This window comes from Pelmatolapia mariae, linkage group LG18 (genome assembly GCF_036321145.2).
Source record: "Pelmatolapia mariae isolate MD_Pm_ZW linkage group LG18, Pm_UMD_F_2, whole genome shotgun sequence".
Lineage (NCBI taxonomy): Eukaryota > Metazoa > Chordata > Actinopteri > Cichliformes > Cichlidae > Pelmatolapia > Pelmatolapia mariae.
In genome coordinates this window covers 31,768,652-31,791,978 of record NC_086243.1, presented here as the reverse complement: position 1 = coordinate 31,791,978, position 23,327 = coordinate 31,768,652, and the positions used below count along the sequence as shown (strand labels likewise).

At 39.3% G+C, this 23,327-nt stretch overlaps 1 protein-coding gene across 7 annotated transcripts; it reads right to left on the bottom strand.

The window, feature by feature from the left end:
• Positions 1–853: 853 nt before the first annotated feature.
• LOC134616962 (piggyBac transposable element-derived protein 4-like) lies at positions 854–21,911 on the bottom strand. 7 transcript variants are annotated; one of them, XM_063462093.1, is made up of 10 exons: positions 21,772–21,911; positions 19,001–19,259; positions 18,167–18,344; positions 17,779–18,020; positions 14,412–14,576; positions 13,861–14,069; positions 13,382–13,559; positions 11,543–11,675; positions 3,363–3,651; positions 854–1,328 (listed from the first exon to the last, which is right to left on the bottom strand). In XM_063462093.1, the coding sequence occupies exons 2-9, from the start codon at positions 19,242–19,244 to the stop codon at positions 3,399–3,401; spliced, it is 1,602 nt and encodes a 533-aa protein (XP_063318163.1). In that variant the 5' UTR covers positions 19,245–19,259; positions 21,772–21,911; the 3' UTR covers positions 854–1,328; positions 3,363–3,398. The 7 variants fall into 7 exon arrangements, with proteins under 7 accessions (XP_063318163.1, XP_063318164.1, XP_063318165.1 ...); XM_063462094.1 differs by lacking the exon at positions 14,412–14,576; XM_063462095.1 differs by lacking the exons at positions 854–1,328; positions 3,363–3,651 and adding an exon at positions 8,490–8,551.
• Between the last annotated feature and the right edge of the window lie 1,416 nt (positions 21,912–23,327).

Genomic DNA, 23,327 nt, shown 5'->3' with positions numbered 1-23,327 from the left:
TAAAAACCCGAGCGTGAGTCCTCTATGACGAGCTACCTTTCCTTATCGCCAGTGGTCGCGGCCACTATTAAGGGACTGGCGGGCTCGTTTCCCTGAGCCTTAAACTGCGAAGGCTACAATGGCTGATGATCGTGCCGCAATCCCAGCCACCATCGATGAGTCGGAGGCTCCCGGGAGAATCTGTGGGGGCGCGGGAGATGCCGTCGGTAAGTCGGGAATGCACGAGGCGATCGCGAAAACGCCAAACAAATAAACGTCTCCACGTCGATGCTGTTCACAGGACAGGTGGCAGTAGTGGACTGACCTCCATTTGAGACTGCTCCAGCTGCTATGTGATAGTCAGTAGATCTGCTACAAACTGCAGATCATATGCAAGTTTTGGAAATTACATTATAAATATTCCTAACTTAGAATTTCTTGGTTTTAAAGCTAACTCTCCTCCACACTCAAAAACAGATGACACACCAACTGACACACCTGAGTCACTCACTTTCTTAAATGTACTCACTCACACTGGCTCTGCGCCACCTGTGGTCAAGTGCCTAAAACCTACAGTCAGATTAACCTGTGACACACATCTGCACCTCGTTTGAATTTGTTTCATGCACAATCCATTTGCCATGTTAATGTATTCCCTACATAGGCAGGCTATGCTAACAGGATCTGAAATATTAATGTGTCATATATTTGTTCAAGACGTATTTCTTTGTTACGGTAAAGAAAATTAAAATCATGCTGATCAACAGGAGTGGTGATTTCGAAAACTTTGTGTATATAATTTGGCATTTTCTACTGATGTAGGCCAAAAATAAATGCATAATATAATTATATAATATAAAGTTTATTTGCAAGACACAAAAACAGACAAAATTGAAAGTTACAAATGTATTGTGCATGAAACAAATTCAAACGTGGTGCAGATGTCTCAAGTCACAAGTTAATCTGGCTGTAGGCCATGGTGCTTGGCCACAAGGGGCACTAGCTGACTCAACTCCACTTGAGTGTACACAAAGTAAACTGCACGCTTTAGTTGTGAAGCGAAAACCATGTAATCATACATCACAGCAGGCCTCACTACAATCTTGTAGACCTTCTTTTTCCCTCTTGCTGCCATCCTCCACTCACAAATCACCTCTGACACTCATCTTCACCCACTCCGCCCTGCCTGCACTCTCTTCTTCACCTCTCTTGTACACTGTCCATTGTTTTGGGTGCTTGACCCATGGTATTTACACTCAGCTACCTTCATTGTCGGCTTCGCTGTTACACCGTTCCTCTCCCCACAGCAAACCTCAAACCTGTGCAGGGTCACTTCCAGCTGTTTCTCACTGAATTAAGAAGAAAACAATAATTTAAGATGAATTAATGACACATGGCTGGCATAATACTGCTTATTCACACATTCATGAATTCAGTTTTGCTTAAAAAAGTTGTGAAATCTTTCATATTTTAGGTGATAATAGGTTTCGTAAACTGCTACTCTATTAGCTTGTTATTTGCTTTTGAAAATAAAATGTCATCTGCTTTCATTTATAGGGTTAGTTATATAAGTCACTTAGCTTATAAATGTTATTGTTTGACTTTTTCAGTGTTTTATTTTTTCCTGAGTAAATCAGTTTGGCTGAGATTAAAGTTACAGTTTTCACACAGCTGAATAAACATCAAACAGAAAACTGAACAGAAATTTTACTTAGCACATACCTTAAACACTTTAAGCTGTAAGCTAATGATAGTTATATAAGAGCAGATGCATGCTGGTGCAATAAGCTGTACGTTTTATAACAATGGATGCATGATGTGATTAGTCGACTATCTCAAAAATAATCGTTTGTGGCAGCCCTAGCTGGAGTACCCAGAGAGAACCGACACACTGAGGAGCAGAACATGCAAACTCCTGAATCGAACTAAGAATCTTCTTGCTGTGAGGCAACAGTGCTAACCACCATCCCAACATGGTGATTCTATATTTTTACTTAAGTACAGTTTAAATAAGTTACATGATATTAATTAATTATTGTGACTGCAATTAATTCATATTTTGAAAATAATGAAAAACAAAACAAAATACTGGTAAGTGTTGCAACTTTAAACATAAATCAGTAAACAAAGTGAAACAGCTTTTAATTTGAAATTTGGACTCAGATCATAGTCAGATGGTGAGAAAGACTCTAAAATTCTCCATCTAAATAGGGCTGCCACAAACGATTATTTTGATAGTCGACTAGTCACCGATTATTTTTGCGATTAGTCGACTAATCAGGTCATGCATCCATTGGACGTAAAACGTACAGCTTATTGCACCAGCATGCATCTGCTCTTATATAACTATCATTAGCTTACAGCTTTAAGTGTTTAAAGTTTGTGCTAACTAAAAATAAAGACAAGATGATAGTTTATTAAATTTTAATGAAATTTGCAGATTGTTTCGGTGAAGTTTAATAAACTCCTTGCTATCTAAAATATAACAGGACACCGGAGTAAATTCTCGAGCATCTCACACTTCTGATAACCAGCTGTCTGCTTGACGTTTATTCAGCTGTGTAAAAACTATAACTTTAATCTCAGGCAAACCGATTTACTCAGAAACAAATAAAATACTAAAAAAGCCAAACAATAACATTTTTAAGTTATCTAAGTGACTTATGCATGTTTAACCTGAGTAGCGAAAGACGGCGGTGGGTTTGAAAACGATTTGCCGGGAGTCCGGTGTTCTCAGCGGCTCTAGTGAGCCTTGCCCCCGGCTAACTATCGAGCTAGTGGTTAACAGACGTCTCCGAAAACGTCGGAGCGCTTTTGAAAATATGTGGTGTCTTGATAAACTGAGCAGATATTTGAGGTTTACACAGTTACATTCTCGCCTGAAAATATGTTAAACGTTTATTTTGTGACCCAGAAAGAATAATAAGAGTAATATTAAAACTAACTAGCTGCCGCCATTGTTGACAACTGAGCTGGGCTGCGCTATGAATTCTGGGACAGAGCTACTTCTTCTTCTTCGGGGTTTAACGGCAGCTGGCATCCTTGTACATGCAGTGCTGCCATCTTCTGTTTCAGTCCGTTATTACACTCTTAAATCCTGCTACTTATTCCTGCGTCTTTTGGGATCTTACAAAGCTTCAAACGAAGCGTCGACTATTAAATCAGTCGTCGACGATTTTGATAGCCGACGTAATCGTGACTAGTCGACTAATCGTGGCAGCCCTATATCTAAATATACATTTTAATGATATATTTACTTTTGGTTGTCACTGTGGCAAGTTAAAAAGACAAACAGTTGCACAACTGTGAAGCTGGCAGCAGCTACCTGAATGTTTTTTATTCTTAATTTTGCTTATAAAAGTATCAGAACTTGAGTCACTCACACGGTACTCTTGAAGCATTTGTCACATTTGTTCATTTTAAATTTCTCCCGTTATCACTTGTGTCTCTTTGTCAAGACTTCTCAAAACAGAATGAAGAGTAAGGATGAGGAGGGTCTCGCAGACCATCAGGTCTATAACCAGGAGAGGAGCTCCAGTCTGAAGCAGGAGGACCCAGAGCCGCCTCAGATTAAAGAGGAACAGGAGGAACTCTGCACCAGTCAGGAGGTTGAACACATCATCGTCTGGACCGGGCAGGAAAGGCTCAGACTGCTGGATACCATCTGGAAACCTGAAATAAAGATACAAAGCAAAGGTATGTAAAACTCAGGAAAGCAGGAAATGACCAGTGAAGCATCAGTGATGTCTGCACTGGGAAGAAGGAAAAGGCTCGCAAGTTTGCTAATAGTAAAGCACAAATATTGCAAAACTAGCAACAGCTAGAACAATTTAAGGTCCAGGCGCAACACGTTTAAATGACTAAAACTAAAAGGAACAAGCTGAAGTGTGTTGGTTGAGAAAGTAGAAACAATCTTGAGTCTAGTTAATGTTAAAACCTGAAAATGAGATCATATTATGATGCTGATTGGCTTTATTTGTTAATGGATACAAATTTTCTACAGATACAACCCCAATTAAACCCGCTGGGACATTGTAGAAGAAAATGGGGACTTTTAAAAATGAAAAAAAACAACAACAAAACAAACAAATATACAAAAACATTTGCTTATTTTGAAATTGATGATAGCAACAGAAAAGTCAGGACGGAGCCATGTTTACCACTGTTTCCGTCTTCTTTTAACGACAGTCGGTGAACTGAGGAGACCAGCTGCTGTTTTGAGTTTCTTCCCATTTTTCTCTGATATAAGATTCTAGCTGTTCAACAGTCCTGGGTCTCCATTTTCATATTTTTCACTTCATCATATGCAAAATATTTTCAGTGGATGAAAGAAACATTTGCCATGTCTGCAGGTAGGCCAGTTCACCACCTGGACTCTTCTACTACAAAGCCATGCTGTTGGAATAGATGCAGTATGTGGTTTAATATTGTCTAGCTGATGCAAGGCCTTCCCTGAAAAGCCCGTCGTCTGGAAGGGAGCATTGTTGAGTTAGAAACTTGATCCGTAAGCTGCCAGTTCCATAGGCAATTCCATCAGAGAAGCAGGTTTTTGAACTGAGCACTGAGAACAAGCCAGTGATCCTCATTAATCCAAAGGATGTCATGTCCATGTTTTCCCCCCCAAAATTCAAATTTTAATTCATCTGAAGAGTTTCAACAGAAGAGTTTTCCACCTTGCCTCAGTCCATTTTAAGGGGCCTTAATCCCACAGAAGATGGCAGTGTTTCTGGATCATGTTCACATATGGCTTCTTCTTCCCATGATAGTTTTAGCCTGGGTTTGTAGATGGCATAGAGAAGAGTATTCACAGACGGATTTCTGGAAGTGCTCCTGAGCCCATGCAGTGATTTCCATTACAGAATCGCACCTTTTTTCACTGCAGTGCTGCATTAAGATCTCTCCAGATTCTCAGTCTCTTTTGATGTATCGTAGATGAGATATTGAAGTCCTTACAATTTTATCTTGAGGGACATTGCTGCCATTAAATTCAACAGGAAAATGTCAGTTTAATGTATGTTATGAGTAAAATATAGGTTTATTAGATTTGCACCTATTGTATTCCATTTTTCTTTACATTTTCCACAGAGTATGCCATTCAGAATTTCTAACCTAAAATGTTCCATTGTCATGACAGTTGGAGCTGAGCAGCCAAAATATTTCCCACTGTGTAAGAAAGCATACAGTTAGGTGCATATATATTTGGACACTGACACAAATTTTGTTTGTTTTGTTTTTTTTACCTGTTTTCTGAAACATATTCCACTGCTAATTATACAATCGACATGGACATAATGTATAGACGCTTGACTTTAATTTGGGTTTATCCATATTATAATTGGATGAAAGGTTGAGGAGTTTTAGCTCCTTAATATGTGCCATGCTCTTTTTAAAGGAACCAAAAGTAATTGGACAATAATTGATTTAAATACTATTTCATGGGCAGGTGTGGGCAATTACTTCAATATGTCATTATCAGTTAAGCAGAAAATGGCCAGGAGCTCTCCATGAAGGTGAAGCAAGCCACCCTTAAACTTAGAAAAAAACCCATCCAAGAAATCCTTTCTGAGCTACACTATTCGTAGTGGCAAACTCTACAAAAGATAGCCCTGGTGAACTTGGCAATGCAAAAAGACCTGGACATCCAGGGATGCCAACAGTGGTCGATGATTGCGGAATAATTTCCATGGTGATGAGAAACCTCTTCACAACACACAACAAAGTGAACAGCGGTCTCCAAGAGGTATCTGTATAAATATCCAAGTCTACCATAATAAGAAGACAGCATGAAAGTAAATACAGAGGGTCCACTGCAAGGCGCAAGCATCTCATAAGCCTCAAGAAAAAAAGGGGCTAGATTGGAATTTCGGCTAAACAAAACAAACACCTAAAAAAAAAGCCAACACAGTTCTGGAACAACATTCTTTGGACAAATGAAACCAAGATCAACCTCTACCAGAATGATAGCACGAAAAATGTATGGAGAAGGCGTGGAGCAGCTTGTGATCCAAAGCACACCACATCATTTTTAAAACATAGCAGAGGCACTGTTACGGCTTGGGTGTGCATGGATGCCTATGGCTCTGGGACACTAGTGTTTGTTGATGATGTGACAAAGGACAAAGGGAGCTGAATGAAATCTGAAGTGTTCAGAGACATACTGTCTGCTCAAATCCAGCTAAATGCAGACAAACTGATTGGGCAGCGTTTCATGATATAGATGGACAATGACAAAAACCATACAGCCAAAGCAACAGTCAACTTTCGGTCACCTAATCTTAACCCTCTGGGGTCCAGGGTATAATTAGCCATTTTTACTTTTGATTTGACCTCTGTATTTCATCTTTAAAAACTGCCTTAGCTTGCCTTGTTTGGTATCATTCTTTCAGAACAATCTCAAATATCTGAAATTGGAGTTATTTTTTGATTTTGACATACTGTATTCATACACTTTATCTAAATTCAGGCAAAAAAAACTAAAATCTGAGTAGAAAAAAGTTTGTTTTTTTTACTGTAAAAACAACAAACATGTTTAACAAATCATTTTCAAAACTTGAAATGCAAATAGAAATTGTACATTTCTAAAAAATTGTCAGAGTCAGAGATTCAAGGGTTAATTAAGATTAAGATACCTTGCCGACCGTACATACAATACACAAACATCACATTGGGGAGACGGGTCAGGCTAGGTAGCACTGGCCATTCGGCCACACAAGCAACGACCCAAACCGAAACAATGGAAAATGCACAACATGAGGAAAGATGAGGAGAAAAAAACTCACCCCAGACTGAGCTCCAACAGGGAGATCAGTTTGAGAGCAGAAAAAAAACACCTCAGCACATAGCACATGAATCATCACATCTCACAACATAGAAGACATAAGCTTCGAAGGCATTTTGGAGGGGGTGGGGGGGTGAGTGTAGGTCTTTGTCAGTCTACAAGCGTATGTGTCCGTGTGTGTGTGTTCCGTGTTCAGCCGAGAGAAAGTGTCCTTTAACTCGGTTAGGCAAAAGTCAACAATCTTCGGTCGACGCGGGTTGTTTTGGTTAGTGTGAACTAACATCAGGTCTCTCAATTCCCGTTGTTCTTCTCCAAGATCTTATCGATATTGCAGAGCCATGAGCTTCTCCAAGATCTTGTCCATATTGCATTCAATAAACAGTCTGAATACTCACAGCCCTACCATGTCGGCCAGCCTTGTGGGATTTTAAACAGCTGTAGCCGCTTCTTGTTCTTCAATAAGCCAGGTCCGTGCCAGCTCCAATCAGCAGAACTCTGTTATAGTACTTCCGCACAAAACATTATGCACAAGTTTTGCAAATAACATCGTTATATGGTACTGTTTACCTAGAAATGCAAGCCAAATCCATTTAAAACTATTTACAGAACAATCAGGTGTTCTGCATCAAATAATATACCACTCTAATTATTTATGCAACTCCAAAAAGTAGTTTCTGTCCACTATGAGACAGAGAAGAACACCACAGAGATAAACACTGCAGGTATGACAACATGAGGTGTATCACTCTTGTTTTCCACATGCGACAGCGTTTATACTACAATCTGCCTTTGGTGGCTTTTTGGAGCAACTGTGACATTCACCAGTAGAACTGACACACAAAACAAAACAACGACTACACTACACATTAACTATAGCCTCCAAACACGCTTACTGTCACAAATCTCTCACGTAGTTGAGCATGCATTTCTAAGGTTGAAGGCTAAGCTTAGGACAGAAAGGCCCACAAACAAACAGGAAATGAAAGTCACTGTAATAAAGGCCTGGTAGAGTATTAAAAAGGAGAATGCAAGCATCTGTATTAGAGATGAACATTTTTTTAGTTAATTTGTTCAATTACTTCTGAGTCCCTCTAATGAAATCACTGTTTTAAAAATGCTTTATTTTATCACATTTTTATGCAGTGTTTTTGTTCAGCCCACTGAATTGAAGCTGAAGGTCTGCACTTGAACTGAATCTGAGTGGTTTCATTTAAAATTCATTGTGGTAATGTACAAAACCAAATCTCAACATCCGCAACAAAGTTACTATGTAAAAAATGTGCCAAGATCTTTTGATTTGTATGTAGCTCCCCAAACTTCAATTTGTTCAGCTGTATTTAAGTATCAGTATCACTAGCATAACTGTTTTCCTGGTTTACGTGGGCGACATGCTCATAGAAAACTTCTAATAGTTGTTTAGATGTTTTGTTTTTTTAATGTTCGAGTTTTTGTTTTTTTCATTTTATTTTTTCGTTTTTGTCTCTTGAGACTTTTCAGATCAAACGTTCTGTAAGGAGGAAGAGGTTCCTGCAGACCAACAGGTCTCTAACCATGAAAGGATCTCCAGTCTGGATCAGGAGGATCGAAAGCCTCCAGAATTTAAAGAGGAACAGGAGGAACCCTGCACCAGTCAGGAGGGAGAGTGGCGTCTTCTAAAGGAAGAGACTAATACATTTATGGTGACTTCTACTCATGAGAAACCTGAACCGAGCAGTGACCTCCTTTCTAACAACTGTCCTCAGCCAGAGTGGAGCCAAGACCAGGAAGAAAGTGAGCGTGTGCACTCAGGATCAACTACAAATGCAAACACAAAGAGGAGAAATCAGAGAAAGAAAAGTGGAGTAGAGAGCCAGCTCATGTCATATAGTCAGTGTAAGCCTGACACCAGTAGAAAGTCTGTAAAGTGTGAGATTTGTGGCAAAAGCTTTCAGTATAAATACAGACTGACTGAACATCTAAGAGTTCACACAGGTGAGAAACCTTATTCTTGTAGCACCTGTGGGAAACGATTCAGTCGGACAAACCACTTCAAAACTCACATTAGAATCCACACGGGTGAGAAGCCATATTCTTGTAGCACCTGTGGGAAAAGACTCAGTCGGATGTACCACTTAAAAGCTCACATGAGAATCCACACGGGCGAGAAACCTTATTCTTGTAGCACCTGTGGGAAAGGATTCAGTCAGATGAACGGCTTAAAAATTCACATTAGAACCCACACAGGTGAAAGGCCATATTCTTGTAGCCTATGTGAAAAAAAATTCATTTACAAACCAGGACTGGAAACTCACATGAGAATCCATACAGGTGAGAAACCTTATTCGTGTGGCACATGTGGAAAAGGATTCAGTCAGATGTTCCACTTAAAAAGTCACATGAGAATCCACACAGGTGAGAAGCCATATTCTTGTAGTGTCTGTGGGAAAAGCTTTCGTCACTTGTCAGCATTCAGAGGTCACATGAGAAGCCACACAGGTGAGAAACCTTATTGCTGTAGTACATGTGGGAAAGGATTCAGTCAGATGAAGAGCTTAAAAGTTCACATGAGTATCCACACAGGTGAGAAGCCATATTGTTGTAGCGCCTGTGGGGAAAGCTTTCGTAAGTCGTCAGCATTCAGAGTTCATGTGCGAATCCACACAGGTGAGAAGCCACATTCTTGTAACACCTGTGGAAAAAAATTCAGTGACGTGGTGTGCTTTAAAACTCACGTGAGAAGTCACACAGGTGAGAAACCTTATTGCTGTAGCACATGTGGGAAAGGATTCAGTTAGATGAGGAGCTTAAAAGTTCACATGAGAATCCACACAGGTGAGAAGCCACACTTTTGTAATATGTGGTAAAACATTCAGTCAGATGTCACTTGAAAAAGCACATGAGAATTCACAGTGTATGAAAGTGTCAAAGATGGGGGGGAAAGAGTTCACGTGGAGCAGTGTTCATAGCAGTGCTTCACTGCAACACATGAGGGGAAAAGATGACCTCATATTCAGGTCAATTTGGTATTTTATGTCCGTAACGGTAACAACTGTTTGTTACATTAATTGGCTTGTTCCAATGATGCATGTTTTTCTAGTAACAGATAACTGTACATATAACAAGTATATATTAATTGTAGATTGTAGTTAATAATTTTTTTTTATCTAATCAACTCTGTTACAAAAAACATGATTTTTGTTTTTATTACAAAATTCAATTCATCAGTCATTCTGGTTTTCCTACAAAGGATTTGAAATCATGCAAGTAATACCTAAGACCAAAAATCTGGAGTCATTATCACTTCATGTTGTGATTTTGATTTAGTTAGTTATCCTTTTTTAATAGTTTAAATCGAAATGTCATAAAAATTATTGTAACCAATTCTTTGCAGTAAACAATATAACAATGTTCTACTGTATTTCACAATTTGTTTTTTGGTGTCTGACAATGTTTTATATAAATTATAATTGATTTAAACTCAGATTTTTACAATGGAATTTTTCACCCAGTGTGCTTGAATTTGGGTTTTATTTAAGAAAATCTGTTGTACTTAATCCCAGTACCATGTTCAAATTCTTTGGCAGTCTACAAAGTATTGTTCATGATCCTGTTATTTAAGCAGAAGACTATCCCACTACACAGAGTCCAGACCACATTCACTCAGCTGCTCTTTACTGGAGTCTCTGTTGAGTTTATTAAACTGCAAACGACTGAAATCTTTCATATTGCAAGAGGTTTCAATTTTCTTTTAGTTTGTCTTTCCATCATTTTTATGGTATTTATGCACTGCACATAAATTAACTGTCAGTTGACATTAGCTTTTAAATGTCTCCCATTTTTAATTAAATCTCACAGTCTAAAAAGGCTAACCTGCCACTTTTCATATCTTGATGTGTTTGTCCCAGAGTTAATGCGATCTGTGAACTGTGGTACGGTAACATTATATACAGCTGCTTTTAGTACCATTGATATTTATTTACTCCTTTTCTCCAATAGATATTTCTAAGTTAACTTAAGTAATTACTTCTTCCAAACCATCAACATGTCTTTTAGCCCCCCATTCCTACAAGACTGCTCAAAGAAGTCCTACCATTAATTAATGCTTCAGTCTTAAATATTATGTAATAATCGGCGATGTACCACAGGCCTTCAAGTTGATGATTAAACCACCTCTTGACCCAGATATTTCAGCTGATTAAAGGCAAATTTTCAAATTTGCTTTTATCTCAAACATTTGTGAAAGAGTAGTTGTAAAACAGCTAACCCAAATGGCAAATATTCATTGAAATAATGTCATAGTAATATCAGACAATTCAGTTGAATCAACATTGAAATCTGACATTGATTTTACATCACTTTTACATCCTCTGTTAATATTGAATCAGTGTTGAATTTTAGCATTGATTTTATATCAGTTATTACCCTCAGTTAATAATGAATCAATGTTGAATTCCGGTGTTGATTTTCCACCACTTTTCCACCGTTGGTTAATATTGAAACAACAATAAAATCATGATTAAAACAGGACTTAATAGGTATTTCCATCAATCCTAGACCACAGAAAACTACCATCAACACTTAAACCTGTGAAAAAGACAATTGTTTTTGATCTAAAAACAGGATAACCATTATATGTTGAACATTATCCTACAATTTATCATGTCCATAACAATAGCCCTATAATATTAAGCACTGGGCATTATGTAATTAAAAAAATGACAATAGACATATTTGCATCAATAAAAAAAACTATTTTATACAAAATTTGTTAAATGTATTAGTTACAAGTCATTGTTTTTAGTTTACTCTGGGATGGGGCTGGATATTGGGCGTCCTGCACCACCCATCCGATCTGGAGCACAGCGGAGCCATTTCTGCACTGCTTGGGCGAAGGCAAACTCAGAAACTGAGTTTACCCCCATCTGCTGAGTCAGGCCATCTAGGACAAAAACAAACAAGCAAAAAAATAAAGAGGAAAAAAAAAAGAGAGGCTCAATTAGAGCTTAAATATGAACAACCTCTTGCCAAAAGCCTTTAGCAGGGAGAAAGCCTATAAACCCCAACCCCCGGGCCACGGACCGGTACTGGAGACTCAGGTGTGAAATTTATGGTTAGGGTTTAGGTTTTTTTTTTATCGTAACTGTTTCCCTGGGTCTTTTCCCGTGTTTTAGTTGTGTGTCTTATTTTGAAAGAAATATTTACACGTTATCATAGTGATCAGAGAGCATTAAGGGACAGAGAGGATGATGTTACTCTCAGTGTTGTTGGTGCATTTCAGGAGGACGCTGCTAATAAAGTTGCACAATTTCACTGTGAATTAGCTTTTATTATTATACTTACAAAATACCACAGCTTTTGTCTTGGTCATATCATTTTAATTTGTTGTATTTATCCGTGATACCTTAAAGGCCAGTCCGTGAAAATATTGTCTGACATTAAACCGGTCCGTGGCGCAAAAAAGGTTGGGGACCGCTGCTATAAACTACTAGGCTGATTAACATGAAAGTCACAAGGCAGAAATCAGCAAAAGGTTACCTCACTTTGTTCACCGAGGTGCTATATTCCATGATCTGGTTGGCTGCAGGACCAAACATGTGGCCTGGAATTACAGTGTCCTAAGCATTTTCCTGTATCCCTCAGACAAGGAGGACTGGGCAAGCCACAATTATCACCTTGCCAAGGTTAAGGTAGAAATAAGTCTGCCAAATGTATTAATTTTTGCTTCCAAGGTGCCAGACTAGTTTGTTTCGTTCGCAGTAATAGTTTCCGGTCTTTCAACATTCTTTGGACATTGGCTGCTTTTTTGCTAATTTTCAGCCCAGTGCTTGTACCTCACCATTTTCAGAGAAATCTCAGGAGCTTGGGGAAAGAAATCGAGACTTCTTTACATTTCTTGAAGATGTTCCACCTCTCATCCAAGAAGCTTCTTCAGTTCTAAGACCAAATGGTTGAGAGTCCCAAATACTTAAACCCTGGTGAGAGCAGTCCTTTAAGAGGGTCAGCAACCCACTAATGATCATGTATCTCATCACATGAAAGGTGACTTTTTCAAGGTGTGAAAAAGGGTGTGGGTCATTATCAGCAGAGGTTTCAGGTGAAACCATTGTGAGACCTTGCCTCACCCTATTATGTGACCTATTGTGATCAGCTAACGTGAGATGTAGGTGGGCTTTAAGGTGCCTATGAAGAGATTTCAAGAAACTCTGAGCGTTATTAGCTAAAAGCTCAGCATGGTGGCTTGGCTTGTCCAAAGAAATTTTTGCCTGTCACTCCAATTCAGTGGTCCCAAATACATAATAAAACTGTCAAGTTGAATCGTGAAAAATGCCAGTGTGATGGACATAAAACTACATTTTTGTACCAACAAGGTGATTCCCACAGAGCTATTAGCTGAAAATTTGGCATGTCTTAGCATTGTGTGCCATGTATCCTTAAAAAAAGGAGAAGAACAAATGGAGGACAAAAAAAGTGGAAGACCTAAAACACTATCTCCAGATTAACAGGACATAAAAGTCATGTTCTTAAGAAAGAGGAAAAATCTAGCAAAGACCTGACACAGGAAATGACAGATGCATCTAGCACTTCAATTGATCCCTCTATTCTTCACTGAAGGTTCATAAAACTACAATACACAATAAAACTTACCAAAAATGCATCTGCAGAGCACTGTCTCTTTAAATGCCCTTTTTTGCTTGGTCTGGTCCTTATTTTTTCTCCCAGCCCAGTTAAGTCCAGAGGCCAGCTCATTTGTAATGGCATAGGCTAGTATACGACGGACTCGCACCTCCAGTGTGGTCCCTCCAATCAAAGAAAAGCGTCTCACCTGTCAAGATATTTTTAAAAATTGAATTATCGTTACTTGTGTTTTAAATGTGTATGAATATGCTTGTGTGTTGACATCATGAAATAGATGAAAGAGACATAATGATTTTTTCCCCAAAGCCTAATTTTCCAGAGATAAAAGGAATTAACTAAAATATTTCCTATTTGTTGGATCTTCCGATGATAGCGTGCTGATGTATATTCAAGCAGGACAGCAGCAGACCATTTTTAAGCAGTTTAACCAAATTGGACAATTTATAAAGTTCTGAGGTACAAAAGTTACATAACATTTAAGAACTTACCATTGTTTTATTTGCTTCCGGTAACTGCAGAGTTGCCTCTGCATTGTTCAACTCATCCATATTATGTAAAGGCAAATCCAGAGGCAAAACCCAGGCATCAACAGGTTCACTGCTGCAGGATTGACGGAAGGCTCTGAACTCCTCACGGAGGTCCCTGACTTCTCTGGTCAGCTCTGTCACCATAGCTATCAGTTTTTGGAAGGCTGCATCTGTTAAAAAGAACAATAAAACTGGCTTGTGATAAACCGGATAAGCATTGTGATGAGAAAAAACAACTATATCCATAAGTTATGGCTTCACATTTTGAATTTTCAAGTTTTAAGTAGTTCAATCAGCTCAAACTGTTTACAAGTTTATCCCTTTCGCATATAGATGAAATCCTATGTAAAATTTCAAAGTACAACATTTTAGAATTTGCCTTTTAAAAGTTGCCTCACAGACTCTCTAGAATCTAAAAAATAAAAATAAGATGATATTTAATAATATATATTAGTGTCTTGATGGTAAAATTACAATGAAATTGTGATTAAACTAATTTTATCAAAGCATACTTTCATTATCAAAGGCATTCAACGCAGACTCTATTTGCTGGGGAGGTTGCATAGTTGTGTAGGTTGGTGTGTTGGCCTGGAGCGGCGAAAGGAGCCGGTAGCTGCCCGGGGCATCGTGATGGTTGCTAGTAGTGGGTTGGGAGGCAGACTGCAAAGTGGTGGAAGCTGTTTAGAAAAATGTTTAAAAAATAAAAGATTACATAAAATTTATCTACAAAGGTCCATTTCCTCACACACACTAAACATTACAACATACTATACCTGGGGGATTTGGTCATCTACAGAGGAATTTCTTATTTGAAGACTTTTCGTCAGGTTTCAGAGCCCATCACAGTACAGAGATGGCTTTAGTGAAGGTCACAAATGATCTTCTTTTGTCCCTGACAGCGGACTCATGTCCTGCTAGACCTCAGTGCAGCATTCAATACTGTTGGCCATAGTATTTTATTACAGTGATTAGAGCAGGCTGTAGTTATTTAACTTGCTTAAATAACTACAGCGCTTCTTTTCAAAGAGTATATGTCCTTCAATGTGTATATTATGGGCTGGATTGTGTGACCCTAAATCCTGCCTTAGTTATGCTGCAATATGCACTTAGGCAACCCGGGGTTTCCATGATGCACGTTGTTTTTCACTCACTCTGTGTTTATACATCAGTCTGTGTCTAATCATTTGTTAAATTATATGGCTCTTTCATAGCTTGTCTTCCTGTATTCCTCCCCACACCCAAAACTGGTCATGGCAGATGGCCGCCCCTCCCTCAGCCTGGCACTGCCTCAAGTTGAGTTTTTCTTTCCCACTGTTGCCAAAGTGCTTGCTCATAGGGGTTCGTGTGATTGTTTGGTTTTCTCTGTATTGTTGTGGAGTCTTTATCTTACAATATAAAGCACCTTGAGGCAACTGTTACTATGATTTGGCGCTATATCAATAAAATTGAATTGATTTAGTTTTTTCTTGGTCGTTGTTGTATGTATGCCTTAGGGCCTCTATTGTCTCAATTAAATTAAATAGTATCAATTAAATGTATCTTTAGACATTATTTATTAGTTTAATGATTTGAATTTGTTACAAAGTTTGATTAATTTTCAGCTAACTCTAAGTCTGCCAGATTTTTTTTAAGGGTAAAGAAAGTTATCATAGCAACTATCAACTAAAATGCAGAAGCAGATACTGTGATCACAAGTTTGTACTTTAAAGCAAAATTTGAGGCTGATCGAGTTAACTTCAAGTTCAAACCTGGGTTTTCAGTATTATGAAGGTCATTCACATATGCTGACATGGTAACTTGTGGAACTAATCCAGGCCTACAGACCAATCTGTTGTTTGGAAAGTGACATCACCACCCTGGAAGATCCCTCAGACCTCAGTCTACAGATGGTAAGAGGGTTCCAAGTTGTTCTGTGATCTCCCATAGAATAAGTCTGCTACAGCTTATCCTTGTGTTTTTACATGCTGTGTGAAATGTCCCATTTCAGCTGGCTACATAATTATAACCTTCATTTCCCAAATTTTAATATGTAATAAGTTCGTAGTAGCTAATAAATGGGTAAAGTACAATAAGCCCAAAAAATAGATTTTTATAAAGATGTAATTTTCTATATACAAAATTTTTTTATAGCTGTAAGCCTCAGAATTATAAATGGAGAAAAAAAATTTGTCACAGAATCCTTTTGAAGCTCTCAAAATTTATTGCTAGTGTGTTTATAGCTTCATTTTTGAGATGCAATCATTTTTGATTGTATGAACTGCATTAAAAACTAAAACAAAATGCACATGTGAAACATTTGCAAAATTATAAGATATATATATATATATATATATATCAAAATAAACAATTTCCAACAGTCTAATCAAAGTTATAAGTGTCACGGAAACTTGTATACAGAGAGGCATAAAGTCAAACTTTAATTTTCAGTACCCTTAAAGGAGCTGTGATACAGCTTGTGACAGTTCCTGTCAACGATAACACACAGAGCCACTCTACATGCCTCACACATGAAGGGAGTGCACTTCCGACACAGTTTGCACTTCCTTCGCCCCTTTGAGGCTTTATTATGGCCAGATGCCCCCTCAACAATGGCAACAGGGATGTGCTGATACCTCTCTGGGACTGATTGTAGGGGCACCCCACAGAGCTCAGCTATCAGCTGTTCCAGGAAGGCCTGGTGCTTCACCGGCTGCTCCTCCAGTCTGCTACACAGCTCCTTGCTGAGTAAGTAGCTGTTTGTTACAGCAATGTCAATGAAATGATACAGCACCATCACATACCACGCCCTGCTCTTTCTCCATGAGGAATAGGAGCCAATCAGCTGGTCTGACAGGTCAGCTTCCCTCATAAAGCTGTTGTAGTCTTTCACAGCCAATGGCACAGGCACCTCGACTACTCTGCGTTTTCCACCAACCTTACACATCCTTTTCAGAGTGTCCCCTGAGAAGGCAGTGTGCATCGTGGAGCACACACTCACCTCCCTTGTGTCCATCCACTTGATGAAAATGAGGGCTCCCTCTCTGATCCACCTGACTGTCCCTCTTGGAAATTCTTTGGTCATGGTATTAACTTTGGTTTTTGGGGTGCCGATTCTCGTATCCCGAAATGTGCCGCATGCTCCGAACCCCAGGTCATGAAGGTGGCGGAACAGTGTTGGGCTGGTATAAAACTTATCACAGTAAATGTGATATCCAGATCCTAGGCAGTTTTTGTTGACGAGAGACATCACTGCATCGAATGACAGCCCCCTCCCGGTTGCCAGAGTGGACTTCCTTGTATACACCTTGAAGTCAAAAGTGTACCCCGTGTTGTCAGACAACACAAAAAATTTTAGCCACCTCTTTTTTTGCTTATTCTTTATGTTTTTCTTCAGGGCAGTTTTGGCTTTGGTCGGTACCATGCGCTCATCCACAGAGAGGTTTTTCTGGGGATGGTACACCGCTTTGCAGGCTACACGCAAACTGTCATACAGGGGGCGTATTCTGTGCAGGCAGTCATAATCATCGGTGCCTTTTTTGCGGTCGTTGAGTTCATCTTCAGCAGGGTCACTCATATGAATGTTCCAGGTGATGAGGAGGAACCGGGTTCTTGACATTACCTTGCTAGGATACGGCATATAAAAGATGGAACTGGCACGCCAAAAATCCTTGATATTTGGCAGCTTCAGAATCCACATGTACAGTGTCAGACCAATGTAGCGATAGAGTTCAGCCTCTGTGAGCTCAGACCATTTGAATTTTTTACCTGCAACAATATTTTTTGCTGCATTTTTGTTTGTGTTTGCACACAGTGTTTTGACAGCGGCCCAGTTAAAATACATCTTGAAGAGCTTAGATGGAGATGGACTGGTCAGATACTCTGAAAGAGGTGGTTGGATACCTGGCTTTCTCGTAGGCAGGAAATGTGGCAGGGGGTGTGGCAAGTTGTCTGGGTCCTTTTCACTTTTCCAGGCAGCTGCATCACCAGAGAGTGGCTCTGACCTAGAGCGCTTGGCTTTGTTTGCTGAAGGCCAACTCCTCTGACTCCTTAATCTTCTTCTGCCTCCATCCAGAGTAGTGGCGGCCTCGGTTTCTTCTTCCTCTTCCTCCTCCTCCTCATCATCATCATCATAATCATCATCACTTCACATAAAGAAGTTGCACAATGTTAGAAGCGTTCACCATGAGAATAATATAATGATGTATATTTAATGAAAAATCCTTTCTGCCGTATAGTTTTTATTTTCTCTAACTCAGAAACAAACAATATTTCATAAATGTATACGTACGTGTCGTAGTACGGATACATTTCTTCACTCAAGTCAGCTTCATCGTCACTATCGGCAGAGTCCAGCCCAGAGGAGTGGACAGAAAACCCATCTTCATCCGGCGCTGTTATGGAGTCAGAATCTTCGTGTTTGACGGGTCCATTTTCTTCTAGTTTAATAATATCATGTGTGTGCGGGCCTGTGGGAGAGTGTAAAAAGTCTGTGGTGAGTGTGGGCTGTACATTTCTAGTGGTGTGTTTCACATCTTTCAGATGGGACGTCACTCAACAGTTGGCGTGTTGCAGATGTAAATTTGGCAAGTCCCAAAGAGTTGATTCGGATTCACCTGGATGATTGTGCATGCATCAACACATAAATTTGAGAAAGTTAAGCCAAATTCCAAATTGTTCAGAAAGGCACCATACGTGTTTTTGTGAACGAGCACAAGATAAAAGGAGATGGAGAGTGCATCTGTGAACAGAGAACAACAAAAAAGTACGATCCCTTTGAAAATAGCAACACTTCCTGTTCTCAAAGTTCAGTAGGTTTTGCACTTGAAGGTCTGCTTGGGTCCCAATGATGTAAATTTTTGTCATAACACAATGATCAGAAGGGCCCGTGCCTGCTGGCTCAATATTTTGTTAAAACTGTATAAGTGTAGTCAGTATATTTCACACACTACTGTAAACAGTGAAAAAGCGTTCTCGGGTTAGGTTGTTAAGGTGAGCCTGACTATGAGCCTGGGCTCAACCTCAACCCAGGGGTTAAACAAGAGGTAAATGCACTATATATCCACTACATGATCCTACATCAATCATATTTTTCCCTATTAAGACTGTTTTAAGTTTTATATACCTGTGCAGTGTAAGTCTTCCTCATGTTTCCAGATGTTATCCAGCACTCTGAACCGCTCTTTCCCAGTCCAGACGTCTTCAGACTCCTCCTTCACTATAACCTGCGCTATTTCCTGACTGGTGCAGACTTCCTCCTGTTCCTCTTTAATCTGTGGAAGTTCTGGACCATCCTTATTCAGACCAAAGTTCCCCTCCTGTTTATAGACCTCTGGGTCATTCAGACTCTCCTCTTCCTCACACTTCATATTGCTGTAGGGGATCTTAAAGGATAAGGGGACATAACAAGAAGGTTACTAATATGATGACAGATCTGACGGCACATCTGAGGAAATATTTTCTAGAAAGCCTGTACACTGTGAGCATGTTGCTCACATATGTGAGTGAAATTTAGAGTGTACAAATGGGACAAATGTTTAAGAGCACCCGTGTGAGTGATTCGAGTTATGACACTTTTATTGACAAAGTTCAGAGTGCACAACATTCAGGTGGCTGCTGCCAGCTTCATTTAAGCTAGTTTGACTTTCACTGTTGTATGTTAAAATAAAACAACAGTGACTACATGAATTAAAATGCATATTTAGATTAAAGCAAATGGTAACAATTTTTCAACCATTATTAAAAAAGAAATAGAACAGTAGTAAAACAATGCATAAGAACAGACGGTGACACAATGTAACTTGATACAGGGTTCTCTCTGGGTAATAACAGAGACTTCGAAGAACACACATTCACACAGATTTTTTTTTTTTTTTAAGAAGAATAATGAGGTATTTTTAATAACTAAACTGTAAATATACAAAGGTGATTGTCTGTGTCTGCCTGAGGGATTTTCCTCTTCTTCATTCCTTTCCATTTACAAGTTGCTGCTCTTAGCACAGAAAAACTGCTAACCCAGCCAGTACTGACCCTCAGTGAACCACCATATGTATACGTTTGTCAAAATCATAACAAACATATACCAAGCTCCTGTCCCATAGCCGTCTTTATTATTGATAATTTGCTAATGATAATTTTACTTCTCTATTCCATTATTATTATTATTATTATTATTATTATTATTATTATTATTATGTCTGTGTGTCTAATCAAATTAATTAAATTTTCAATTACATTTTATTTTATTCATATACCACCAAACCACAATAACAGTTGTCTCAAGGGACTTTATATACTGACCCTACCATTCTGGCAACAGTGGGAAGGGAAAACGTAGTAGCCTAATGATCTTGGAAAGAAAGCTACTGGATTATGTTTCACCTCTAATCCTATAAACGTTTCCAGTTCTAAGGCCAAACGGTTGAGAGTCCCAGGTATTTAAAACCTAGTGGGAGGTGTCCCTTAAGAGGATCGTTGACCCACTTTAGGGAGTACTTAAGTGGGTCAATGATCATCGACAAGCCAAGGTGTGAAAAAAAGGGTATGGGTCATTATCATTTGGTTGGGAAGGGCACCTGTAACCAGAAGGTCGCCGGTTCGATCCCCGGCCTCTCTGTCCTGGTCGTTGGGCAAGACACTTTACCCTACCGCCTACTGGTGTTGGCCAGAGGGGCCGATGGCGCGATATGGCAGCCTCGCTTCTGTCAGTCTGCCCCAGGGCAACCGTAGCTTGCCTCCACCAGTGTGTGAATGTGAGCGTGAATGAATAATGTCATTGTAAAGCGCTTTGGGTGCCTTGAAAAGCGCTATATAAATCCAGTGCGTTATTATTATTATTATTATAAGAGATTTTGTGTGAAAGCATTGGGAGACCCTGGCTCAGCCCATCATGTGCCTACTGAAATCACCTCACCGGTTTAGACATTTCTGCTCAAAGATAGTCGTTTACCCCACATATCCAGATCACAATCACAACCCCTTCACACATGTGTGTGACACACACGCGCGCGCACACACACACACAAATGATGAAATGTAAATTATGTAACTGGGTAAAAACAAATTTTTTTCTCTTTTTCTACGTTTTCTTTTCCGTTTCCGTGCTTTGTCTCCACTCTACTTCCTGTTATTGGGGGAGCGCGGCGCCGTTTTTGAAGGCCACGAATCAAAACAAACCGTGTTGGAGAGAAGATTGCTACGAACCATGCTTAAAAGCAGCTCAAACGAAAAAGGACGGTATAGAGACAGATTGCGTCCGGGTGCAAAGAGACGGTACTTGCAAAAAATAGAGTGCATTGGAAATGTGGACCCGTATGAAATACGGCAGCGGAGTAGAAACCCCGAAGACCTACTGTCATTGACTTACCCTGATCACACTAAATACACTGTACATTCACCCAGTCTCTGGCCTGCTTACACAACGAAGGCACACAGTCACTTGGCCTTACAGATCTACAGCTGCACTGTGTAAAGTATCTAAATGCTGCAGGTCCGCAGAGATCTGAGCAAAAGCAAATGCAAAAACTGAGCTGCTATTGTGTGTGTGTATGGATAATAATTCAAACAATCAAATAATTTCAAACATTGCAATACATTTTTGCACGCAGCAGTGTTCGCTAAAAGTTAGCCTTTCTTCGCTCAAAATAAATTTGTCCTCAAAATGCAACACGTTTGCTGGCAAATTCTTTTCAAGAGCGCTCAGAATAGTGGCACAAAAATAACACCATAAAGAAAACGGTGAGTACATCTAAAAACATATGTTCGCTTTTCTTTAAAACTCCCGCCTTAGTGCTCAAGCGTTCTTTTTTACCAGTGGTTGTCGTTCGTAAGTCCTGCAGGGAAAGACGTAGGATACACGTTTCGTAGTGGATCTTTTAACATCACAGTTTTACATACCTGTTATCTCGGATATCCAATAGTCTGCATTCACGGATGATTTCTTCACTCAAGCTTTAGTAAGGTTTTAGATTTCATCGCCTGCTGCACCAAGTCTCTCGAGTCTCTCCGTAAATTCTACTGCGCCGAGCAGCGACAACAACGCGTCACTTCCGTTTTTCTTCTTCGTCATTGTGTTTCCGGCAGGCTAGTCGGTAATGTGTACTAGCGCCCTCCCAATGATTCAAGTTAAGCACTGTCTCATTTTACATCGTGGGTCTCATAAAGCACACTTTGATCTTAAGTGGGGCAGACCACTAATACTATGCTTTCTATCACTATTTAAGTTGATGGTGTTCGGCGCCGGGGCAAGAGGGGGCAACGCCCCCTTAAATCAAACTTTTAGAAGTTAAGAAAGAAAATAATAGATTACCCCAAAACTGAATATGGGTATGATTTACAACAGTAGCTGAAAAATCCACTGGAAAAGAACAAATGAGATAATAGGTTTCATGTCTTGCTAGTTGTTTCCCTCCGTCCTCTGTGCGCAGGCTGCCCCACTCACCCCTGTTAGCACTGTTAGTATGCAAATCACCGAGTGTCAGGTTTCTTAATAGGCAGCCAATCTCTGTCGTCACAATGTAACTGACAGTGAATTATTTTAATGTTTTAATTTTGTATTTGTTTGAAATATTTTTTTACATTTTTCCTTTAGTTGCGGGACTTTGTTTTAAACTTGGTGGAGCGGAAGTAACGCTCAACACGGACTGCTGTGCCTAAAGTGGGTGGACCGCGGGTTTTGACTCATCTTGCCACCGCCTTCAAGCTGGACAACACGTGAAAGTATTGTGGTTAAGCTAAATGCAATTTATCAACCTACCTTTAAGGTGAAGTGCAACTGTGAAAAACGCTACAGCAGGCAATGATGTGCGTTTAATGTGACTCTGTTAATTTGAGTTTACATGAAATGAATGTCTTATTTTATTCATACTTTATTTTGCAAATTTATTTGAGAATTAGGCCATTTAATTAAGATAGATTTTATGTTGTTGGTTGTAAAGATCTGGATGGAGCTTTTTTTTAAATTATTATTCTGTATTTCTATTTTTCAGTTTTATTTTTCAAGACTTGGTTTATTGCCTTTTTCTTTATAACTTGGCCTACTTTTTTAAGTTTTGTTAATATTTACATTTCTCTCTGCCCCCCCCCCCCCCCAATATATGCCTGTCTAGAACCGGCCCAGATGGTGTTACTGATCTGAAAGACGTAAACAGTAAATCACCGTTTCATACTCCTAAAGAAACCAAGCAGTAACTGTCTGCAGATTTTGCAAAAACTTATTTGATACTCTTCTGCAGTAGAGTCCGAAAATAACATGATCCTGAGAATGAGTTTGTCTTCTATGCTATGTAAGGTGACCTTCAGTATTAGACAGGTGCCCACAAATAAAGTGTAATAATAATAATAATATATTATTATTATTATTATTATTATTACACCAGAGTACTGTGTGAGAAATTAATCTTAAAATAGGTTCTGAATTTAAATAAAACATTAAAGATGGCAGAACAACGATT

What these genes read in the sequence shown, in the direction of transcription:
- LOC134616962 (XM_063462088.1), bottom strand. Translation starts at nt 19,244, where the DNA reads ATGAAGTGTGAGGAAGAGGAGAGTCTGAATGACCCAGAGGTCTATAAA. An exon ending in GGAAGACTTACACTGCACAG is followed by an intron (nt 18,345 to 19,000) that starts GTATATAAAACT and finishes ACTCTCCCACAG; the next exon opens with GCCCGCACACACATGATATT. An exon ending in ATGTATCCGTACTACGACAC is followed by an intron (nt 18,021 to 18,166) that starts GTACGTATACAT and finishes CTTTATGTGAAG; the next exon opens with TGATGATGATTATGATGATG.